The following is a 20,272-nucleotide window of genomic DNA, read 5'->3' as shown; positions in this document are numbered from 1 at the left end:
ACAAAGTTGGACTTACTTCGTGGTTACTGGCAAGTACTTTTGTCGTAAAGAGAGTGAAAGAAGTTTCTGCTATTGCAACCCCCAGTGCGCAATATCAATTTAATGTAATGCCCTTTGGAAGGAAAAAGCACAACAGCCACTTTGCAAAGCCTCATGAACAGAGTTGTGGCAGGATTTACTAATTCTACCATCTATATAGATGACTTAGTAATATTTCACCATTCTTGGAATGCTCACATGGTGCGTTTGGCAGAACTCTGTGAAAGACTATGGAAGGCAAAGCTGGTCGTAAATTTGTTAAAGACAGAATTTGTGAAGGCAGAAGTGACATTCTAATGTCACAATATCAGATAGGGATGAATGACACTGAGGAACGTGAAGATGAAGGCCATTGAGGAATTTCAAAGCCCAAGGAAGTGCTATGAGTTTTTTGGATTGAACGGATTCTACAGGAAATTTTTACCAAACTTTCATAGTGTAGTGGCACTGTTGATAGATTTGTTAAAAGAGAGCACAAAGTTTTGGTGGACAGAACAATGCCAGGAGGTATTTGAGGATTTAAAAGCAGTGTTAATCACCACACTAGTTTTAGCCACGCCAATTTATTTTGAACCTTCAAAGTTGCCATTGATGCAAGCAATGTAGGGGTTGAAGCTGTGTTGTTACAGGAGGATGATAGTAGAATTGAAAGGCCAATCAGTTACTTTTTTCAAAGAAACTTAATATACTCCCGAAAAATATACTCAATCGTGGAAAAGGAGTTATTGAGTTTAGTAATGACCTTACAACATTTTAATACTTATGCTGCAAACAAGGCATCAGATATGATTGTCTATACCAATTACAGTCCTTTGATATTTCTGGAAAGATTTAAGGACAAGAACACCAGATTATTTCATTTAAGTCTCATATTACAAGCATTTGATTCACAGACTGTACATGTTGTGAATTATAAAAATATTATCGGTAGATGCTTTGTCACAAGTCTAAAAGAAAAATTTTCATATAAGAAATGGCAGACTTGAATGTTTTATATGTATAGAGTGACAAAAGATTTATAACTTTAGATGAATGAACTTTAGGTCTAGTAATATAACGCAGTTAAGGTTTTTGTTAGAAAAAAAACACATCTTTTTGGAATAATAGTTCATTTTTTTTATTTCCGGGGAGAGTTATTGCAAAGTTGGATGAAGTACTTGTGGATTGTGAGGCAGGAAGTTAGAACTTGGTGATTGTAAAATGATAGGGGGAAAGCATTACGTGGTCACTTCAAAAGATCATGTGCTTTTTCAATGCGTAGAGATTTGAAACAGATGTCTGTGAGCAACAGGTTGAATGTTTGCAAGTTGACAGAGAGCACCTGAATTGAAATATTTGTATCAAAAGGCCGTATTGTTTGCAAGCCAAGCGTCAGTTATTTTTTACCAAGACAACATACTTTTGAATTTTGTCAATCAATTTGAAAAAGGCCTTAGATATCAAAACCTTATTAAATTTAAATCTGATGGTTATGACAATATAGGACAAATCCTATTGTAAGAAATATTGATACGTCATCAAGAATGTAAAGGAAGAGGACAGTTTGACAAAGCACAGAGCTAACTGCCATCCACCAGAGCTAACAGATCTCAGCTCTCAAGACAGACTCGCTTGGTCTCACGTCCTCCTCTATGTTTTAGAGAATGCACCATCTATTTAACAAAGGTACCAATGGCAAAACTAGTTAATATCCTTGACAGAATAATCGGGGGCGAAAGCGCAGAATATTCCAGAAGACAAGTAACCTAACTGTAATTTCAAGAGACTGAATTTGTTTTTCTATATAAGTGGGACTCGTATTTCTTGCAACAGCATACCATTAGTATCTTGGTTTATTCAGGAATAGTTAATAGTTAGCAGTGGGTTCATCAGTTTGTTAAAGTTTAGTTAATTTGTTCACTGTTAGAGTTAGGTAAATAAATTGTTGCTTGGTGAATATAAGATTTAAAATGAGTGTCAGGGATTTATTTTATTTAACCGCTACAATTGCTGTAAGGCTGGTAAGCCCACTTATTACACTCCTTTACAGGTTATAGGGTGAGGTGATCCTCTTTGGGCATTACAGTTTTAGTTCTCAGAGCGGGGTTAACTTCCATGTTATAAAAACAAACAGCAAAAATCAAAACACGCCAGAGAGAAAACCGTGAATAGACAGCAGCTGGGGCTGTTACCTTACAAGGCAGCACAGTTAACCTCGAGAAAGTGGTTGTTAGTGTTTCCTCAATTGTTCCATCTCTGGCAGTGAGGTAAACCCGGTGTATAATGGTACTCAGGAGCTGCAAAAGGTGGAAAATAAGTACAACACTTTGCCACAGCTAAGGAAGAGATCAAGAAGTCTATTTCTCCCAGTGAAGTTAAAGGAGCCTGTATAAAAATTGCATCGTACTCAGAAAGAGTTCCCATGGAATTTACAATGAGAGTGCTCCTTACATTCAACTTAAATCAGGACAAATACTGGGCGTCATCCGAAAGCATCATAGATTCAAAATGCTGAGATCTCGATTCTTTGGAAATTTGAGAACAGTATTTTTCTGAAGAAGGCTTTAGAAAAGATTTGTGAATAAAAGTGGTTTAGCTTGTTCTCGAAACATACATAAAAATTTTTTGGAAGACACCCAATTTGTACTCAACTTGTCATGAGAAATGTTTTGCCCACATACATGAGTTGTTTCTTCTTGAAAGTGGTCTTGAAGGAAAGATCTAGAAAATGTCATCTTTAATGAAATAGAGACTTAAAATGCCAGTTTGAAATTATCGATAGATATTTTTGACAGTTTTTGAACGGAGTACATGAAAGTGTGTGTCACATCATTTGCTGATCTCGGTTCTGCCCCTGCACAGATTTAACACTTCTGTTGACAGTTTTAAACCTTCTCCCACAATTTCCAGATGGTGAGATGTGTTCTGTGGATATTCTTAACTCACTGGCTTTCTGTCTGAGCCATGGAATTTTTTTTTGTACTTTATTTTAACAGGTTTCAAGAATAGAGCAAGTGAGCTGGAAGCTTGGAAGACAAGTCTTTGTAATCAGGGAAAACGTAAAGCGATTACAATCACCGGAATCTCCAATATAACAGCACCACTTTAAAGCACCAAGACTAGATGCAAATGTTCCTGACATTTGGATTGGTAAAAATATTTGAATAAAGTTGCTAGTTCAAGCATACAATAGGAAATTAAACTGAAGATTAAATTTCAAATTTCAGCCAAGAGACAATGGAACAGTCTAGGTGGTTTTTATTGAAAACCTAAAGTACACATATTGCATGTGAATGATACCGCAAGTCCTGCTGATTCTCCTTTGTCAGTGTTTAAACCTGGAATGCTTATCAGATGCTATGGGAAAAGACAAACATGCTGACGTGTTAGTTTGGATCAAAGTGTAAAGATTCAACAGAACAAGCAAGAAACAGTATCGCACAGGAATATATTTTGAGATGCTGGGATATCTTGTGTTGAGCAATGAACAGGATACAACTGAATGCAGCTCTGGATTGAACTCAGTGCTTGTTACAACTTAATTGATTGACAATCAATTTCCACTGGATATTTCAGCATGACCTTGAAATGTCCCATGAACTTTGTATTCTCATGACCTCATAAATAAATGTGTTTGTGCAGGAACTTACACCATGTATCTGACTTCTTCACTGATAATAAGAGAATGAGTGTAATCTGCAAAATTAGCCTCCATAATCTTATAACATAAGAATTCTGCAACTGTAGTCAGCCGCAAGATCGTGGAAGTGCCAGAAAAAGCAAACAACAAGAGCACGGACTTCCTGTTGATTGCCATTTCTGGATCTCTGCAATTCCCTCCTCTGTTCTGGACCTCAGGCCTTAAAAGACTCGTCTGCTCAGTAAAATATTACCAATGGTATGAAACCTGAGCAGCATAATTCAATCAAAGAGAAACAATTAAGTTAGAAGAGAATCAACCCAGTCAAATATCGCCCACTCAAGATCAGTAAAATAGATATCTTTTGTTCAACAGTCCCACAGTACATTATCAACGATCTTATCATGTTGTAAGGTAAAGTAGAAAAGCAGGGTTTTTGGATGGAACAGTAGAGTGAGTGGTGGAATACAACCATCGCTGTTTTCTGAGTAGAAAATTTTCTTTTCAGCTTCTGGCAACAAATGGCAACAAAGTGACTGAGTTTGAAAATGACTGTTTACCAAAGTGAAGTATTTGTAGATATGTAACTGTGAACAGTAATAATACTGCAGACAGGAGTCGTGTTGAGGAAGGAATCTGGAAGTAATAACGATTGATCTGATACAATATGACATCATTGATTGCTATCATCAGATATGCTGTTGCTACGCCCACCAGGTAGTGACTGAAGCAAATGGATAGTGAATACTTTTTTTCAGAAAGACAACAATCACCAGTCTATTAATTGAAAAGCGAAGAAGGGACGAAAAGATGGGGAAAACAGATATTAAAACTGCACACAGACTGCTGCAGTGCAGGGCCAGCTGACCAGCACTTTCTCAAGTGATATTTTCGGATGGCGATAAATGTTTAAACAGTCAGTGGTGCCCAAGTCCCACGAGTGAATTTAAAAAAAGTAAAATGGCAAAAACTTGCCTCTCAGGCTACATTGAACCACAATCCTAAAATGTTAATGACGAGGCAGAGGACGAAAGAGCATACTACATTTCTTAGTTAATTGTACAAAATAGACTTCAGTGTACAGTTAGGGTTGCGGTTTGGATTAGGGTTAGCGTGAGGGTTGGGATGAGTGAAGTGGTCATGAATTGTCTCATTGCAAAATGAGTCATGTACTGGCATTGGAGCTGGGTTTCAGAGTAAGGATATGTACATCCGCAATTCTCCAACATACAAATAAATCATAAACTGAGTAAAGATTGACTTCTAAATTATACCTTCACCAACCAGTTGTCAGACAATGAACTCTCGGGATCCCACCACCTCAAATGGAGAAACAGACTTCAATGTCATTACAGAACTGAAGTTTGTATTTTTAACTGGGAATCTGCAGAACCAGAAGGAATCTGTGTTTCTCGATTCTGTGCACCTTCCAGAGCAGAAAGGATTAAGTTAACTGAATCAAACCAGCGCATGGTTTACAAGGAAGTTTAAATGAAGGTATTCATTATGTGTGAGATTGGTCACTTCTGCATGCATTTTTACCTTCATAGCATAATGGTGGAATTAATGTTGACTTCTGAATTTTGAAGTGATTGTGTTTTGTCCACCACAAAAATCACATCAGAGAGAAACATGTTGATTCAACTTGTTTGTTCAAGTTACTGTTACTAATAGCGATGTCAATGTAATTATGTCACTGGAGGCTTACCCTCTACATAAATCAGGATTGATTGGAATGGATCAGTTCACAGTTCCTGCCAGAAGTGTGAACCCCAAAGCAACTGGAGTTGATGCTAATCTCAAAAATGGCGTATCCAATTGTATGGCAAATAGAAGATGTTTTCTTTCCAATTATTTCAATCATTGGTTTTCCTGGTAAGCTATTATCGCAAGTGTTCCTGATGCCAACTGGTGATGACTTTGTTGATTAATTATCATTACTTATCACTGTGTATTTTGCTCAAACATCTTTTCTAATCATTAAATGCAGAAATTATATCTGCTTCTACATTCTTCAAGGTAAATCATTTCGCCCTTAATGATGGACTATAAACCTACTTTGCTTGCTTTATTTATTTGTACTATGGATTCCAAAATATACTGTTGGTAATCGTGTTTCAATCTTGTAATTATAGGAAAGCATGCAGTAAATGTCTTTACACCTGTCATGCAACATCATAGCTGGACATTTTGCCTGAGGTTCTACCACATTGTTCTTTGATTCAGGACATTTTATGGAAATATTTACTTCTGTTTCAATGTTTTCCCTCACAGTTAACTTGGTGGCAATAATGATCCTGTCCCGAGGAAAGTGTGGTCTCTCCAAGTGCATCACTTATTACTTGATTGGAATGGCAGTGGCTGATCTCCTTGTCGTTGTCTTTGATGCCATATTGTGGATCACTGTTCCAATTTATTTTCCGAATTCATTCGTGAAAATTACTCCTATGTGTAGTGTTCTTTCTGCCCTGGGGTCAGCCTCCACAGTGATTTCTGTCTGGTTCACAGTCACATTCACTTTTGACCGATTTGTGGCCATTTGTCATGAGAGATTGAAAGTAAAATTTTGCACCGAGAGGACTGCAGCAGGAATTCTAGGTACCGTGACCGTGCTGGGCTGCCTGGAGTCTTTACCCTGGTATTTTATGTATGTGCCACGATCCATTATTGATAATATTCCATGGGGCTGCACCCATAAACCGAGTTATTTCAATTCCCCTGCATGGGCTGCATTTGAAATAATCAATTACATTTTAACCCCTTGTGTACCGTTCTTTCTCATCTTGCTTTTCAATGTGCTGACTGTTAGGCGTATTTTAGTGAGCAGTCAAATCCGTAGGAGTCTCCGTGGTCAAAAATGTGGAGAGACGCATAAGGATGTGGAGACGGATAACCGGCGAAAATCCATCGTTTTGCTGTTCAGTATATCGGTCAGCTTTGTGCTGTTGTGGGTGACCCAGGTTGTGTACAATATTTATGCACGAATTACAGATATCCGATATTACAACTCCTACACAGACCCATGCTTTATCACAGATCGCACAGCGAAGATGCTGCAACTCCTCAGCTCCTGCACTAACACAGGTATTTATGCTGTCATCCAGGTTAAATTCAGACAAGAGCTAAAGAATGCAATCACATACCCGTTCAAGCAAATTACTCAACTGTGGAGTAGGTGGAATGGTATGAAATTTGAGAAATAAATTGCACTTAACGTTCTGGTGCCCTAAGGTCACCGCAGGGGAATGAACTAATTTATCAGCATGATGGAGTATTCAGTCTGATTAATTCTGTCCAAAAAATCAATTTCTTGCAAGGTTTGCCGTGTGGACAATTCATGAATTGGTCTCCAAAAACAAAACTGTTTTAGTGAAAAGCTCAGACAGATTTCACCCAGTGCCATGGATATAAATGGAAGAAGCTATCGATCTCAGCTGTTGGACTACTGGGAGTGGGGTTTCTCAATTTCATGTGACATAGGGAGATGGTCAGAATATGTGAAATAAAATACTGACAACTTAGCATCGGACTGAAAAGTTGACTTTCTTTTCCCGCTGATGCTGCCTGAAATGCGAATTATTTCCTGACTTTCCTGCCATTATCTGCGGTCTTTACAGCTGAACTGGATTACTGCGAGATCAGAATTTCACTTCAGAGCAGTGTTCTATTAGAAATGGGACGTGCAAGTGGCAATGGTTTTGCAGGTTGGAGAGAATACATGGCCATCTGCAGCTCTTCTTCTTAAGATGAGAAATACAAAATCACTTTTCTTTGGAAAGAAAAATGCTCCCTAACATTAATTCCTGATGTGGCTCCGAGCATATATGACATTCTTCCAATCTGTCAAAGCATGTAAGATCTTAAACAGTATTGACAAGCTGCGGATGGAATGTGTGTTTCCTCTTGTAGGAGAGTGCAGACGGAGGGGCTGGCAGCCTGAGCAGTGGCACTGTTTTAACATTAGGTTGGCCCTTCCAAATATAAGGCGAATTTTTGTTGCCTTTGAGGATTGTGCAAGTTTGGAACGCTTATCAGAAGGCAGTTGTGAGTTTGGAGGTGTGTCATTGAATATTTTAAAAATCAAGGTCGATACATTCTTGCTAGCAAAGGAAATTAAACGAAAATTGGAAAGATGTAATTTGAAACACAAGCAGGTAAGCCCTGATCCTATCAAATGGTGGAGCAGGCTTGAGGGTAATGCACCTATTTCATAAGTTTATACATTCAGCGATGTTTGCAAGTTCACTTTCAATCCACAGTGCTCACTCACATCTGGTTGAATTGACGCCAGCATTGATGGCAAGGATATCACCAAGTGTCCATCCCAAATTGTCCTCGAGGGAGTAGCACGTCATTTTCTTGACCAGCTGTGTCCATGTCCTGTAGACACCATAACTCCGGTGTAACGAGGGAGGGGGGAAATCAACGTCAATTGCGATTCTACCGTGTGTTCCCTCTTCCCCACCCTCATACCAACCCAGACTAAGGAGACAGGGGCTGCAATTGATTTTGTTTTCTTCATTCATTCAAAGGATGAGATTGTTGCTGGCTAGGTCTGTCTTTATTACCCACCCCTAATTGCCAAGAGGGCAGTTGGGAGTCATCCACAATGCTGTGGGTCTGGAGTCACACATAGACGATGCCACGTAAGGATGAAAGTTTACTTCCTGATAGGACGTTGGTGAGCCAGATGTGCCATTCCCAGCTGTCGACAGTGGATTCACAACCATCACTAGATTCTTTATTCAACGTATTAATTGCATTCAAAGTCCACCGTCTGCCATGGTGGGATTTAATCCCAGGTCCCCAGGACGTTAACAGGGTGTCTGTGTTAACAGTCCATAAATAAGATCGCCCAAGAGCTATATCTAGCCCTTTCCTGAAAATATTGAATATTCAAAACTCAACTCTCTCATGCGGCAGATAATTCCAAATGCTCACCACTCTCTCGCTGAAGACATTTCTCCTCATTTCAGTTCTGAATGGCCTACCCCTTAAATATCCCACATGATCACCCTAGTTCGAAAGCACCCATAACCAGGAACATAATTCCTGCGTTTGTCCTGTTTAATCCCGGTAGAATTACTTCAGTTTCGATGAAATTCACCCAAAATCATTCTTCAAAACTCCTCACCAATCCAATCTCTCTTCATACATCAGTTTTGTTATTGTACGAATCAGTCTGTTACGCATTCCTTGCATTTACTCTATTGGCAGAATATGTGGTGGCACGGCGTCTCAGTGGCGAGGCTCAGTGGCGAGGCACAGTGACTCAATGGTTAACACTGCTGCTTTACGGAACCAGGGACCCGTGTTCAATTCCAGCCTTGGGCAGCTGTGTTTGCGGAATTTACACATTCTCCCTGCGTCTGCGTGGGTTATCTCTGGGTGCTATGGTTTCCTCCCAACATTCAGAGATGTGCATTTTACGTGGATCAGTTATACTAAATTGCCCATAGCATACAAGAATGTAGGTTAGGTGCATTTGCCATGGGAATTGTAGGTTTCCAAGGATAGGGTGGGGTGGTGAGTCTGGTTGGAATGCAGTTCAGAGGGTTTGTGTGGATTTGTTGGCCTGAATGGCCTGTTTCCACACTGTCGGTGTTCCATTCTGTCCGTCCACAGATAGCAAGGTCATAACTGAACACGGAACGCTCCCGGCGGTCTGACTTAGGAACTGCACAATTGCAGTAAAACATCTCCACTCCTGTTCTCCAACCCTCTAACTCTGAAGGCCACATACCATTTGCCTTCTTCACCACTGCATCTGCATGTTTACTTTTAGTGACTGGTGTAGGAGTGACACCAAGTCCTCGTTCCAGCAGTGAGAGACTTTAGCTGCAAGTTTCGGTTGACGTTGTTGGAATTGTTTATCTTAAGATGAAGAAGCTCGAGCAGAGATTTGGAAGCAGTGTGCAAGATTACGTGGTTAGATAAACAAGACCCATTCTCATTAGCAGATACAGCGAGGACCAAGTGGATACAGACTTTCGGTCTTGAGGAAGCGTTGTGGGGAAGGTGTTGAGTTTTGGGTGGTCATGAATGGAGTTTGCCCCTCTTATTGATGGCAAAATCAGCAATCATGAAGCCATTTCTTAAGAATTTTGTGTAGGAATATGCCTCCTACTTTTAATATATTGACTTTGTGACCTCATATCAACACGTTCAATAAAATATTCTTTCACTTACACAGGAGAGCAAAGCACCACAAAACCTCTATGTCCAACAAAACTCCAGATGACCCAAACTGAAATTCAGTCGATGGCAAGTGCCCAGTTCAACAAGTTTAATCAGGGGTTTATTTTATTCATGGCATGTTAGTGTCACTGACTAGGCCGGCATTTATTACCCCTCTTTAATTGCCCTGAATATGAGACAACTGAGATGCTTCCTAAAGCCATTTCAGAGGGCAGTTAAGATTCAAGCACATTACTGTTGGTCTGCAGTCATGAACAGGGCAGACCTGGTAAAGAATGCGCATTTAGTTTTCTGACATTTATGAGTAAACCAGATGGGGTTTTAAGCCAAAGGTTTGGGCACCATGAAGTTTGTTTTTTGATTCTATATTTTACTGAATTGAAAAATTTACCATCTGCCTTGGATGGAATTTGAGCGTATCTCAGCAAAATGTTCGACTGTTCTGAATTAATATATTCAAGAGGCGGCTAGATATTGCATTTTGGGCAAATTGGATCAAAGCTCATGGGAAGAAAGCAGTTTTAGGCAATTGATTTGGACAATCATCCATGATCGTGATGAATGGAGGATCAGGCTCGAAGTGTGAAATGGACTCCTCCTGCTCCTATTTTCTATGTTTCTATTCTTAGCTCACTGACGTTATTACTATTTTGTCATGCAGAACTTGTGGATGCTGTGTTAGGAATTCCATATTCATGTTTTATTTTTCCTCAATAGAAGAACAGAAAATAAACTTACAAAACATTAGCTGTGATACTAAGTGTTTTGGCCCATTACCAAAATTAGTTGACCAGGAGGACTGAGGTCAATTTTAGGTCTGGGTTTAGATCCTCTTTAGACATTTGAATGTGAATATGATTTGAGCTGAAAGTGATCCTCAATAGAGAACCAAGCTCCTGTTTCTTGTGACTGGGACAAGCCCTCATCTGCCTCATTAACCCAGTCAGACTGAAAAGTTGTCGCTGAAGGCTTACCAGGGCAATCATAGAAATTGTTAGAAAAGCTCAGCAGGTCAGGCACATCTGTGGATAGATATAAGTGTTAACATTTTGGATGGAGAGAACCTTCCTCAGATTTGGGCCACTCAGATTTTAGAGCTAACCAGGATGTTTGCAAACAGATCATAAATTAAATGTTAAATATGATACTCAGAAAAAAATTAGTGACAAAAACACAGAATGAAAAATATTTTTTAAAAGATGTACAGCAGTTAATAATTCAAATCCATGCATAACTGCACTTGGTGCATTTTCCAGGCCAAAGTTATGAAGAATTTACATTGAATTCAACCTGAGCTAAAACTGTCAGCACGTATATGAAAGGGAAGGGTCAGGAATATTGCTCAGTATCTCCTGGGTTAGAAGTAAGGATAGACCACAGAATGTGCTGGCCCATGGGGTTGCTATTTCATAGAATCGTCAAATCATACAGCACACAAACAGACTGTTTGGTTCAAATCATTCAAGCCGACCACATTTCCCAAGATAAACTAGTCCTGTTTGTCTGCATTTGGTCCATATACCTCTGAACATTTCCTGTTCATGTACCTTTACAAATGTCTTTCAAATGTTGTAAATCTACCCGCCTCTACCAAACCCACTGCCAATTTAGTCCACCTGCACACTGCCCTCTGTGTGAAACAGAAATCACTCAGGTGACTTTAAAAACTTTCCACTCTGTCTCTTTAAATAAATGCCCTCTAGTTTTGAACTGTCCTACTCCCAGGAAAAGACCTGTGCTGTTCACCTCATCCATACTCCACATGGTTTTATAACCCTGTATGAGGTCATTCTTCAAACTTTTACTTTCCATGAAAAAAAATCCCAGCCTATCCCGCCTCTCCTTATAACTCAAACCCTCCAGTGCTGGTGAGATCCTTGTAAGATATTTCCCAGAACCTCTGCAAGTTAAGCATATCCTTCCCATACAGGGCGATCAGAACTGTACACAGTTCACTGAAAGTTGCAACACTAACGTTCTGTACAAACGTAACATGACATCCCAATTCCTAGATATAATGGTCTAAGCAATGCAGGCAAGCGTGACAAATGCCTCCTTTACCACTCTGTCTACTTCAGATGCAATTTTCATAAAAAAACTATACGCTTGCACTCTTACGTCTCGCTGTTCGATAACATTCCTAAGTGTCTTGTCATTAACTGCGTCGTTCTGTAGTTTTTCTTAGAGCAGAGAAGGCTGGAGGGTTCTGATTTGAGTGTGCAAAATAACAAGGGGTCCATGAGTTTGACATGGAGACTTCTCCTTATTATAGGTTTCAATAACCTGGATGCATACATGAAGAAAAACAAGCGGAAATTTGGAGAATTTTATTCAAGTTGTTTTCACTGAGAAGGTTTTGACGATCTGGAAATCATTGTCAAAACGGCTGGGAACAGAGTAACGCCTTAAGTCTTTGATAACTAATTAGATTAGAGTTGAAGTGACATAACATCCACGGTTTCAAACCAAGTGCTGCAAAAAGAGTTTGGAATAGAGGTTTGCCGACTAGACCTAACAGGACGAGATCTAACGGATTTGTCGCACTGGGAATGGACTATTATTCCAGAGACTCAGGTGATAATCAGGGGACCAAGGCTTCAATCTTGCCATGGCAAGGAGGTAATTTGAATTCAATCATTGAGGAACTATCAGTGCTTACATGTTCTACAAACAGCACGATCTGCAAGCTCAAGGCCTGGCATTACTTTCACTCAGCAATTTGTATCAAATGAGGCGATCAACCCTGGTTCGATGGAGAGCACAGGGGGCATGCCAGGAAAATACCTGAAATTCAGGTGTCAACCTGGTGAAGCTGCCAAAGAAGACGACTTGTAAACATCATGAGCATTCAGTGATGGACTGGACCAAGCAATCCCACAACTAAAGGATCAAGTCTAACTCTTGCCACATCCAGGCCTGAATGATGGTGGGCAATTCAACAACTCACCAGAGGAGGAGTCTCCACAAATATCCCCATCCTCAATGATGGAAGAAAAGAAATGTCTTCACCCAGAGAGTGAGTCGACCACCTTCTCCAGCGCAACTAGGGAAGGACAATAAATTCTACCCTAGCCAGTGACATGCAAATTCCATGAATGAAGCCTTTTTATTAAATAAAAACCAACGATGGAATATTTATGTCAAATTAACTTCTTCAGGGCTTGATAAAATTTTCCTCTTTGAATTTTCTGCAGACATGTGAAACCAAATGAAGAAAAGAATTTAAGTTAAATGCCAGAACTTATTTCCTCTTTCCGCGAAATGCCATGAAAGACGTGTTGTATTTAGTTTGAGGCAAAGGTCCTGGTCAATAGGTAAATTTCATCATCTTTGTGATTGGTTCATTGTCTTTAGAATTTCATTTTCTGGCCGGAGCGAACACTCGAATATTACTGGTATGTGTGAGTGAATCTTAAATTCCAAATAATACGATTTGCTAGTCTTCAATGAATTGTTCTATTTTGAATGTTCAATGAATGCTTGTTGCTGTGAATTAGAGCTCTGGAAATGTAAGGAAAATTTGAATATTGTAAAGGTAATTCAATCTGAAAAGGTCTGAGAAAAACGATGTCAAGGGTCTTGAAGAAGGTAAAATCTAAAATAGGAAATATACTTTTCCTATGCTGAGAAAGGAAATATAACATATGGCCCCTATCTCCTGTCCATGAGGAAGAGGGAGGTGTTGACAAGATTATGCCCAAGAGACATCGGATAAACTATTGCATCAGCTCAGAGAATTTATGTATTCAATGTATATAATTTTCATTGATACATGGACTAACAAGCCCACTGTGCTTGAAGTGGGATGGCTGGATACATTATCTTTTTGCATTTTTATTCACAAACAGCTTCGAATTTCTAAATATGTCTGCACACTTCTAGCATCACAGCTATACAGACTGCATGTTAACCTTAGGACTGATTATGAGATGGACTTCTCCTTTGATATTGTTGCAAAGTTAATAGATTGCATGTGGATTGGGAGGCAGGAATTTTGAATGTGGTCTTTGTAAAATGCTAGGGTGGAAATTAATGCATGGTCCTTTTAAAAGATCTGATGCTTATTCTGTGCTTAGGGATTTGAAGTGGATGGCTGTGAGCAGTAATTTGAAAGTTTGCCAGTACACAGAAAGCACCTAACTTGAATGATTTGCATCAAAAGGCTGTACAGTTCAGAGAACAAACAGCGGGATTTACCAAGACAACAAGCATTTGCTTTTAGCCAATCAATTGGAATGAGGCACTTAGATATCAAAAACCTATTAACTTTAAATCTGATGGTTTTGACAACTTATGACTAATCCTACTGTAAGAAGTATTGATATGTCATCAAAGGTATAGAAGAAGTGGGCTGTTGGATTCAGTACAGAGCTAATTGCCATCTTCAAGAGTTAACAGCTCTCAGCTCTGAAGAGAGAATTGTTTGTTCTCACAGCCTCCGCTCTGTTTTATAGAAAGCACTGTCCAACTAACAAAGGTACCCACGGCACAACTAGTTAATATTCCTGATGGAAGAATTGATGAAGAAGGCATTGTTGCCAGAAAAATTGTCGGAGAAAGCAGAGAAAATCCCAGACGACATGTAACCTGTTGGTAATTTCAAGCGCCTGCATTCATTTTTCTACATCAGTGGGTCTTGATTTTAATGGAACAGCATGCCATTGGAATCTTGTTTTATTCAGGAAAAGTTAGTCATTAGCAGTGGTTTATTCTGTTTGGTAATAGTTCAGTTAACTTGCTCACTATTAGATTTTAGATAAATAAATTGTTACTTGTTGAATTTAAAATGAGTGTCAGGAATTTAATTTATTTAACAACTACAAGTTGCCGAAAGGCAGGTTACCTCACTTTTCACACTCCTTTACAGATTATAGGGTGAAGTGTTCCTCTTTGGGTGTTCTGGTTTTAGTTCTCATAGTGAGGGTTCAATGTACATTTTATAACAATACACCAAAAGTCAAAACATGCCAGAGAGGAAACCATGAAAGACGGCACTTGGGGCTGTTACCTTGCCAGGCAACACAGTTAATCTCGAAAATTGAGTTGTGAGTGTTTCTCCAACTGTTCCATCACTGGCAGTAAAGTAAAGCTGGTGAAAAATGGAACTGAGGAGTAGAAAAAGATGGGAAAATAAGTACCATCCTGAAGCACAGCAGTGGAAGTTATCAACAAACCTGCTTCCCCCAGTGAAGTTAAAGAAGCCCTCTGTGAAAATTGCAGTGTGCTCGCAAAGAGTTCCCACGCAAGCTACAATGAGCCCACACCTTATATTCAACTGAAATCAGTACTAATACAAGGAGTTGTCCAAAAGCAACTTAGCTTAAAAACGGTGAAATTTCGTTTCATTGGAAATTTGAGAACTTTTTTTCTTACAAATGTTGTAGAAAAGATTTGTGAATATAAGTGATTTAGGTTGTTCTCGAATCACACAGAAGCTGTTTTTGGAAGGCATCCAAATTGAACTCTGAATTTGTCATGAGAAATATTTTGTCCGTATAAATGTGATGCTTCTTCTTGAAGGTGGTCATGAAAGAAAGATCTGGAGAATGTATTCTTCAAGGAAATAGAGATTCAAGATGCCAGTTTGAGATTATCAAAAGATATTTTGACAGTTTATAAACAAAGTACATGAAAGTATATGTGACATCACATGGTGACCTTGGTTCTGCTCTTCACAGGCTTAACTCTTCTGTTGTCAGTTTTAAAGCTTCTCCCTCAAGAACTATATGGTGAGATGTGTTGTGTAGATATTCTTAGCTAACTGTGTTTCTTTCTGAGCCACCATGGACATGTTCTTTCTTTTTGTGTTGTTGGATAGATTTCAAGAACAGAGCAAGTGAGCTGGAAGCCTGGAAGACAAGTCCTTGAAATGAGGCGAACCGTAAGCTGATAACAATCACTGGAATATCCGATATAAGGACACTGGTTAAAACCATCAAGTCTGGATGCATTTGTTCCAGACAATTGGATTGATAAAAATATCTGATGCAAGTTGCCAGTTCAACCAAACAACAGGAAACTAAACTTCAGAGTAAATTTCAATTTAAAACAGGAGACAATGGAACAGTCGAGGTTGTTTAAATGATTGAAAACAAATATATATTGAAAATGACACCATTGAGTCCTGCTGATTCTCTTTTGTAAGTGTTTACACCTGGAATGCATATCAGATGCTACGGGGAAAAGACATACATACTCACATGTTACCTTGGATCGGTGTGCCAATCTAAACATTTCATAGGGCAGGCAAGAAAGGGTATCACACCGAAAAATATTTTGAGATACTGGGATATCTTGTGATGAACATTGAACAGGATACAATTGAATCCAGTTCTGGATTGAGCTCAGTGCTCCTTTCAACTTAATTGACTTGAAAATCACTTTCCCCTGGACATTCCAGCATGATATTGAATTCTTCCATGAACTTGGTATTATTCAATCTATTTAAAAATGTGCTTGTGCAGGAAAAAAAAATCTGCCACAAGTATCTGACTTCTTCGAAGATAATAATAGAATGGGTGTAATCTGTAAGTTTACCCTCTGCAATGTCATCATATAAGAATTCTGCAATCGTAGTCAGCCATAAGAGCGTGAAAATTCCAGAAACAGAAAACAGCAAGACCGCAGGCTTCCTTTTATTTTCCATTTCATGATCTCTGCAATTCCCTCCTCTCTTCTGTACCTCAGTTTCTTCTTCTGCTCAGTAAAATGTTTCTTTTGGTCAGAAAGTTGAGCAGCAAAATTGAAATAAAGGTAATTAATGAAATTGGAAGGTAGTCAAACCAAGAGATGTCACTCACCCAAGATCAGAGACATAGTTATCATTTGTTCAACATTCTGAAAGTACATTGTCAATGATCTTATCATGCTGTAAGGTAAAGTCAGAAAGCAAGGTTTTTAGGTAAAACTGTAGATTGGTTCACCATTGCAGTTTTCGCAGAAGAATTTTTTCTTTTCAGCTTCTGTCAACAAAAGGCGAAAAAGTGATTGAAGGTGAAAATAATTGTGTTTTACCAAACTGGAGTATTTGTAGATTTCTAACTTCGAACAGTAATTCTACTGCAGACAGGAGACATGGCAAGGAAGGAATCATGGAAGTAATAACGACAGATCTGAAACAATATGACCTCATTTATTGCAACCATTGGACTTGCTGTTGCTATGGGTACCGGGTCATGATTGATTTAAACGGAGGGCCCACACTTTCCTTGGCAAACGATCACAATCACCTGAAAATTGACTGCACAGTGTAGAAAGGAAGAAAAGAGATGGAAATTATTGATACACATCTCACTTCTCATATCTGAGAACGGACAATAAATAATGTAATGGAAATGACATCAACATCATTGGCCCAGTGAAATGCAATAGCGCACGTTCATTAGATAATTTCTTACGTAAAATGGATTTCAAACTTACAGGAGAGTACCTTTTCAGATTAGAGTCAGTGAACTCAGTGTTTCATCCTCAATCTCAAAACCTGGAATTCGTAGCAGTTTGTTTAGAGCAAACCTTTCACTGCATTGATGTTGAAGGTGTGCAGTGTTAGCCATTCCAAAACGTTGTTCTGCCTTTTCCTACACCCCTAGTTTTTGGACATCACCATGTCAATTCCAGTTCTCAATTACCTGCTCAAATCTTTTTTTGGCATTCCATACGGAAATTTATCCATTTCCTCAATTATATGAGCATAAATCAACATCACTTCAGCATTCCTCTAGAATTTGTCGTCAATAATTGTAAGTTATCAGCAGAAACTTTATAAGCTGCTTTGAACTCTACTAAATATTAGGGAGCTGAAACAAATCCTTCATGAGCAACACTGCATTCTATCTTCTGCCTGACAAAACCACCATGCCTCAGTCTCGTTTCTTTTTATGAAAGGAATTCTTTGTCTAAGCTAATCGTTAGTGTCTAATTCCAAACAGCGCTGGTCTTTGCCTTCATCTGCTTCTGTCTTGAACCTAATCACAAAGTGTTGCATGAAACTCCGTGGGAAAAGACCACACATCCTCTCTCTCTCACAAACTGTTTGAAGATACAAGCATTTTTACTTCCAGTGAAAGACAGTGAAAACACTTTAAAGACACTATAAAACTATCCTTGAAACCTAACACTGAGCCTGTGGAATACTTTCTATGCAGCTAACCATTTGCAAATGCAGCCATCGACAATTGCCCTTTGTTTATATACATCGTGATAGTCAGCATGGATTTGTGAGGGGTAGATCATGCCTCACAAACCTTATTGAATTCTTTGAAGAGGTGACCAAACACGTGGATGAAGGTGGAGCAGTGGATGTGGTATACATGGATTTAAGTAGGGCGTTTGATAAGGTTCCCCATGGGAGGCTCATGCAAAAGGTAAGGAGGCATGGGATAGGGGGAAATGTGGCAGATTGGATTCAGAATTGGCTGACCCTTAGGCGGCAAAGGGTGGTAGTGGATGGAAAATATTCAACATGGTGCTCAGTTACGAGTGGTGTACCACAAGGATCTGTTCTGGATCCTCTTCGATTTGTGATTTTTGTAAATGATTTGGATGAAGGAGTGGAAGGGTGGGTTAGTAAGTTCGTAGATGATACGAAGGTGTGTCATGTTGTGGACAGTGCGGAGGGCTGTTCTAGGTTACCAAGAGACATTGATAGGATGCAGAGCTGGGCTGAGAAGTGGCAGATGGAGTTTAACCCGGAAAAGTGTGAGGTGATTCATTTTGGAAGGACAAATTTGAAAGCGGAATACAGGGTTAACGGAAAGATTCTTGGCAGTGTGGAGGAGCAGAGGGATCTTGGGGTTCATGTCCACAGTTCCCTGAAAGCTGCCACCCAGGTGGATAGAGTTGTTAAGAAGGTGTATGGTGTGTTAGCTTTTAGTAGTAGAGGGATTGAGTTCAAGAGTTGTGAAGTTATGCTCCAGCTACACAAAAGCCTGGTTCGGCCACCTCTGGAGTATTGAGTCCAGTTCTGGTCACCTCATTACAGGAAAGATGTGGAAGCATTAGAAAAGGTGCAGAGGAGATTTACCAGGATGTTGCATGGAATGGAGGGAAAGTCTTACGAGGAAAGGTTGAGAGAGCTGGGGCTTTTCCCTTTAGAACGACGAAGGATAAGAGGTGACTTGATAGAGGTGTACAAAATGATCAGAGGTATAGATAGAGTAGACAGCTAGAGACTTTTTCCTCGGGTGGAGGTAGCTTTTATGAGGAGACATAATTTTAAAGTGAAAGGAGGTAGATATCGGGGAGACGTCAGAGGTAGGTTCTTTACTCAGAGAGTGGTAGGGGCGTGAAATGTATTGCCAGAGAGGGTAGTGGAGTCGGCCTCATTGGGGCATTTAAGCTGCTATTAGATAGGCATATGGATGATAGTATAAGGTAGAAACCGGTATCCATTTCAAACCCACCAACTCCCACAGCTACCTAGAATACAACTCCTCCCACCCACCTTCCTGCAAAAATGCCATGCCCTATTCCCAATTCCTTCGCCTCCGCCGCATCTGCTCCCAGGATGAGGCATTCCACTCCCGTACATCTCAGATGTCCTCGTTTTTCAAGGACCGCAACTTCCCCACCTCAGTGGTCGAGAACGCCCTCGATCGTGTCTCCCACATTTCCCGCAACTCATCCCTCTCACCCCCTCCCTGCAATAACTACCAAAACAGAATCCCCCTCGTCCTCATGTACCACCCCACCAACCTCCGGATCCAACGCATCATCCTCCGACACTTCCACCATCTGTAATCCAACCCCACCACCAAAGACATTTTCCCTCCCCACCCTTATCTGCTTTCCGGAGGGACCACTCTCTCCGTGACTCCCTTGCCCGCTCCACACTCCCCTCCAGCCCACCACACCCGGCACTTTTCCCTGCAACCGCAGGAAATGCTACATCTGCCCCCACACCTCCTCCTTCACCCCCATCCCAGGCCCCAAGAAGACTTTCCACATCAAGCAGATGTTCACCTGCACATCTGCTAATGTGGTATACTGCATCCGCTGTACCCATTGTGGCCTCCTCTACATCGGGGAAACCAAGTGGAGGCTTGGGGATTGCTTTGCAGAACACCTATGCTCGGTTCGCACTAAACATCTGCACTTCCCAGTCGTGAACTATTTCAACTCCCCCTCCCATTCCTCAGACGACATGTCCATCCTGGCGCTCCTGCAGTGCCACAGCGATGCCAACCGAAGGTTGCAGGAACAGCAACTCATATTCCACTTGGGAACCCTGCAGCCCAGTGGTATCAATGTGGACTTCACAAGTTTCAAAATCTCCCCTCCCCCTACCGCATCCCAAAACCAGCCCAGCTTGTCCCTGCCTCCCTAACCTGTCCTTCCTCCCACCTATCCGCTCGTCCCACCAAAAGCCCCATTCCCATCTCCTACCTACTAACCTCATCCTGCCCCCTTGACCTGTCC

The 20,272-nt window shown here is 40.3% G+C and overlaps 1 protein-coding gene across 1 annotated transcript; it reads left to right on the top strand.

Annotated features, from left to right (window-relative positions):
* Window positions 1-5,463: 5,463 nt before the first annotated feature.
* Window positions 5,464-6,861, top strand: LOC125487784 (probable G-protein coupled receptor 139). The gene is made up of 2 exons (XM_048620051.1): window positions 5,464-5,533; window positions 5,933-6,861. Exons 1-2 carry the CDS (start codon window positions 5,464-5,466, stop codon window positions 6,859-6,861), a joined length of 999 nt encoding a protein of 332 aa, XP_048476008.1.
* Window positions 6,862-20,272: the final 13,411 nt, after the last annotated feature.

Source organism: Rhincodon typus, chromosome 45 (genome assembly GCF_021869965.1).
Source record: "Rhincodon typus isolate 14 chromosome 45, sRhiTyp1.1, whole genome shotgun sequence".
Lineage (NCBI taxonomy): Eukaryota > Metazoa > Chordata > Chondrichthyes > Orectolobiformes > Rhincodontidae > Rhincodon > Rhincodon typus.
The sequence above is the reverse complement of the archived record's forward strand: the minus strand, read 5'-3'. Positions and strand labels throughout refer to the sequence as shown.

Coding starts and splice junctions, on each gene's coding strand:
- LOC125487784 (XM_048620051.1), top strand. CDS start 5,464: ATGGCGTATCCAATTGTATGGCAAATAGAAGATGTTTTCTTTCCAATT. Junction 5,534..5,932: donor TTCAATCATTGGTTTTCCTG/GTAAGCTATTAT, acceptor TTTCCCTCACAG/TTAACTTGGTGGCAATAATG.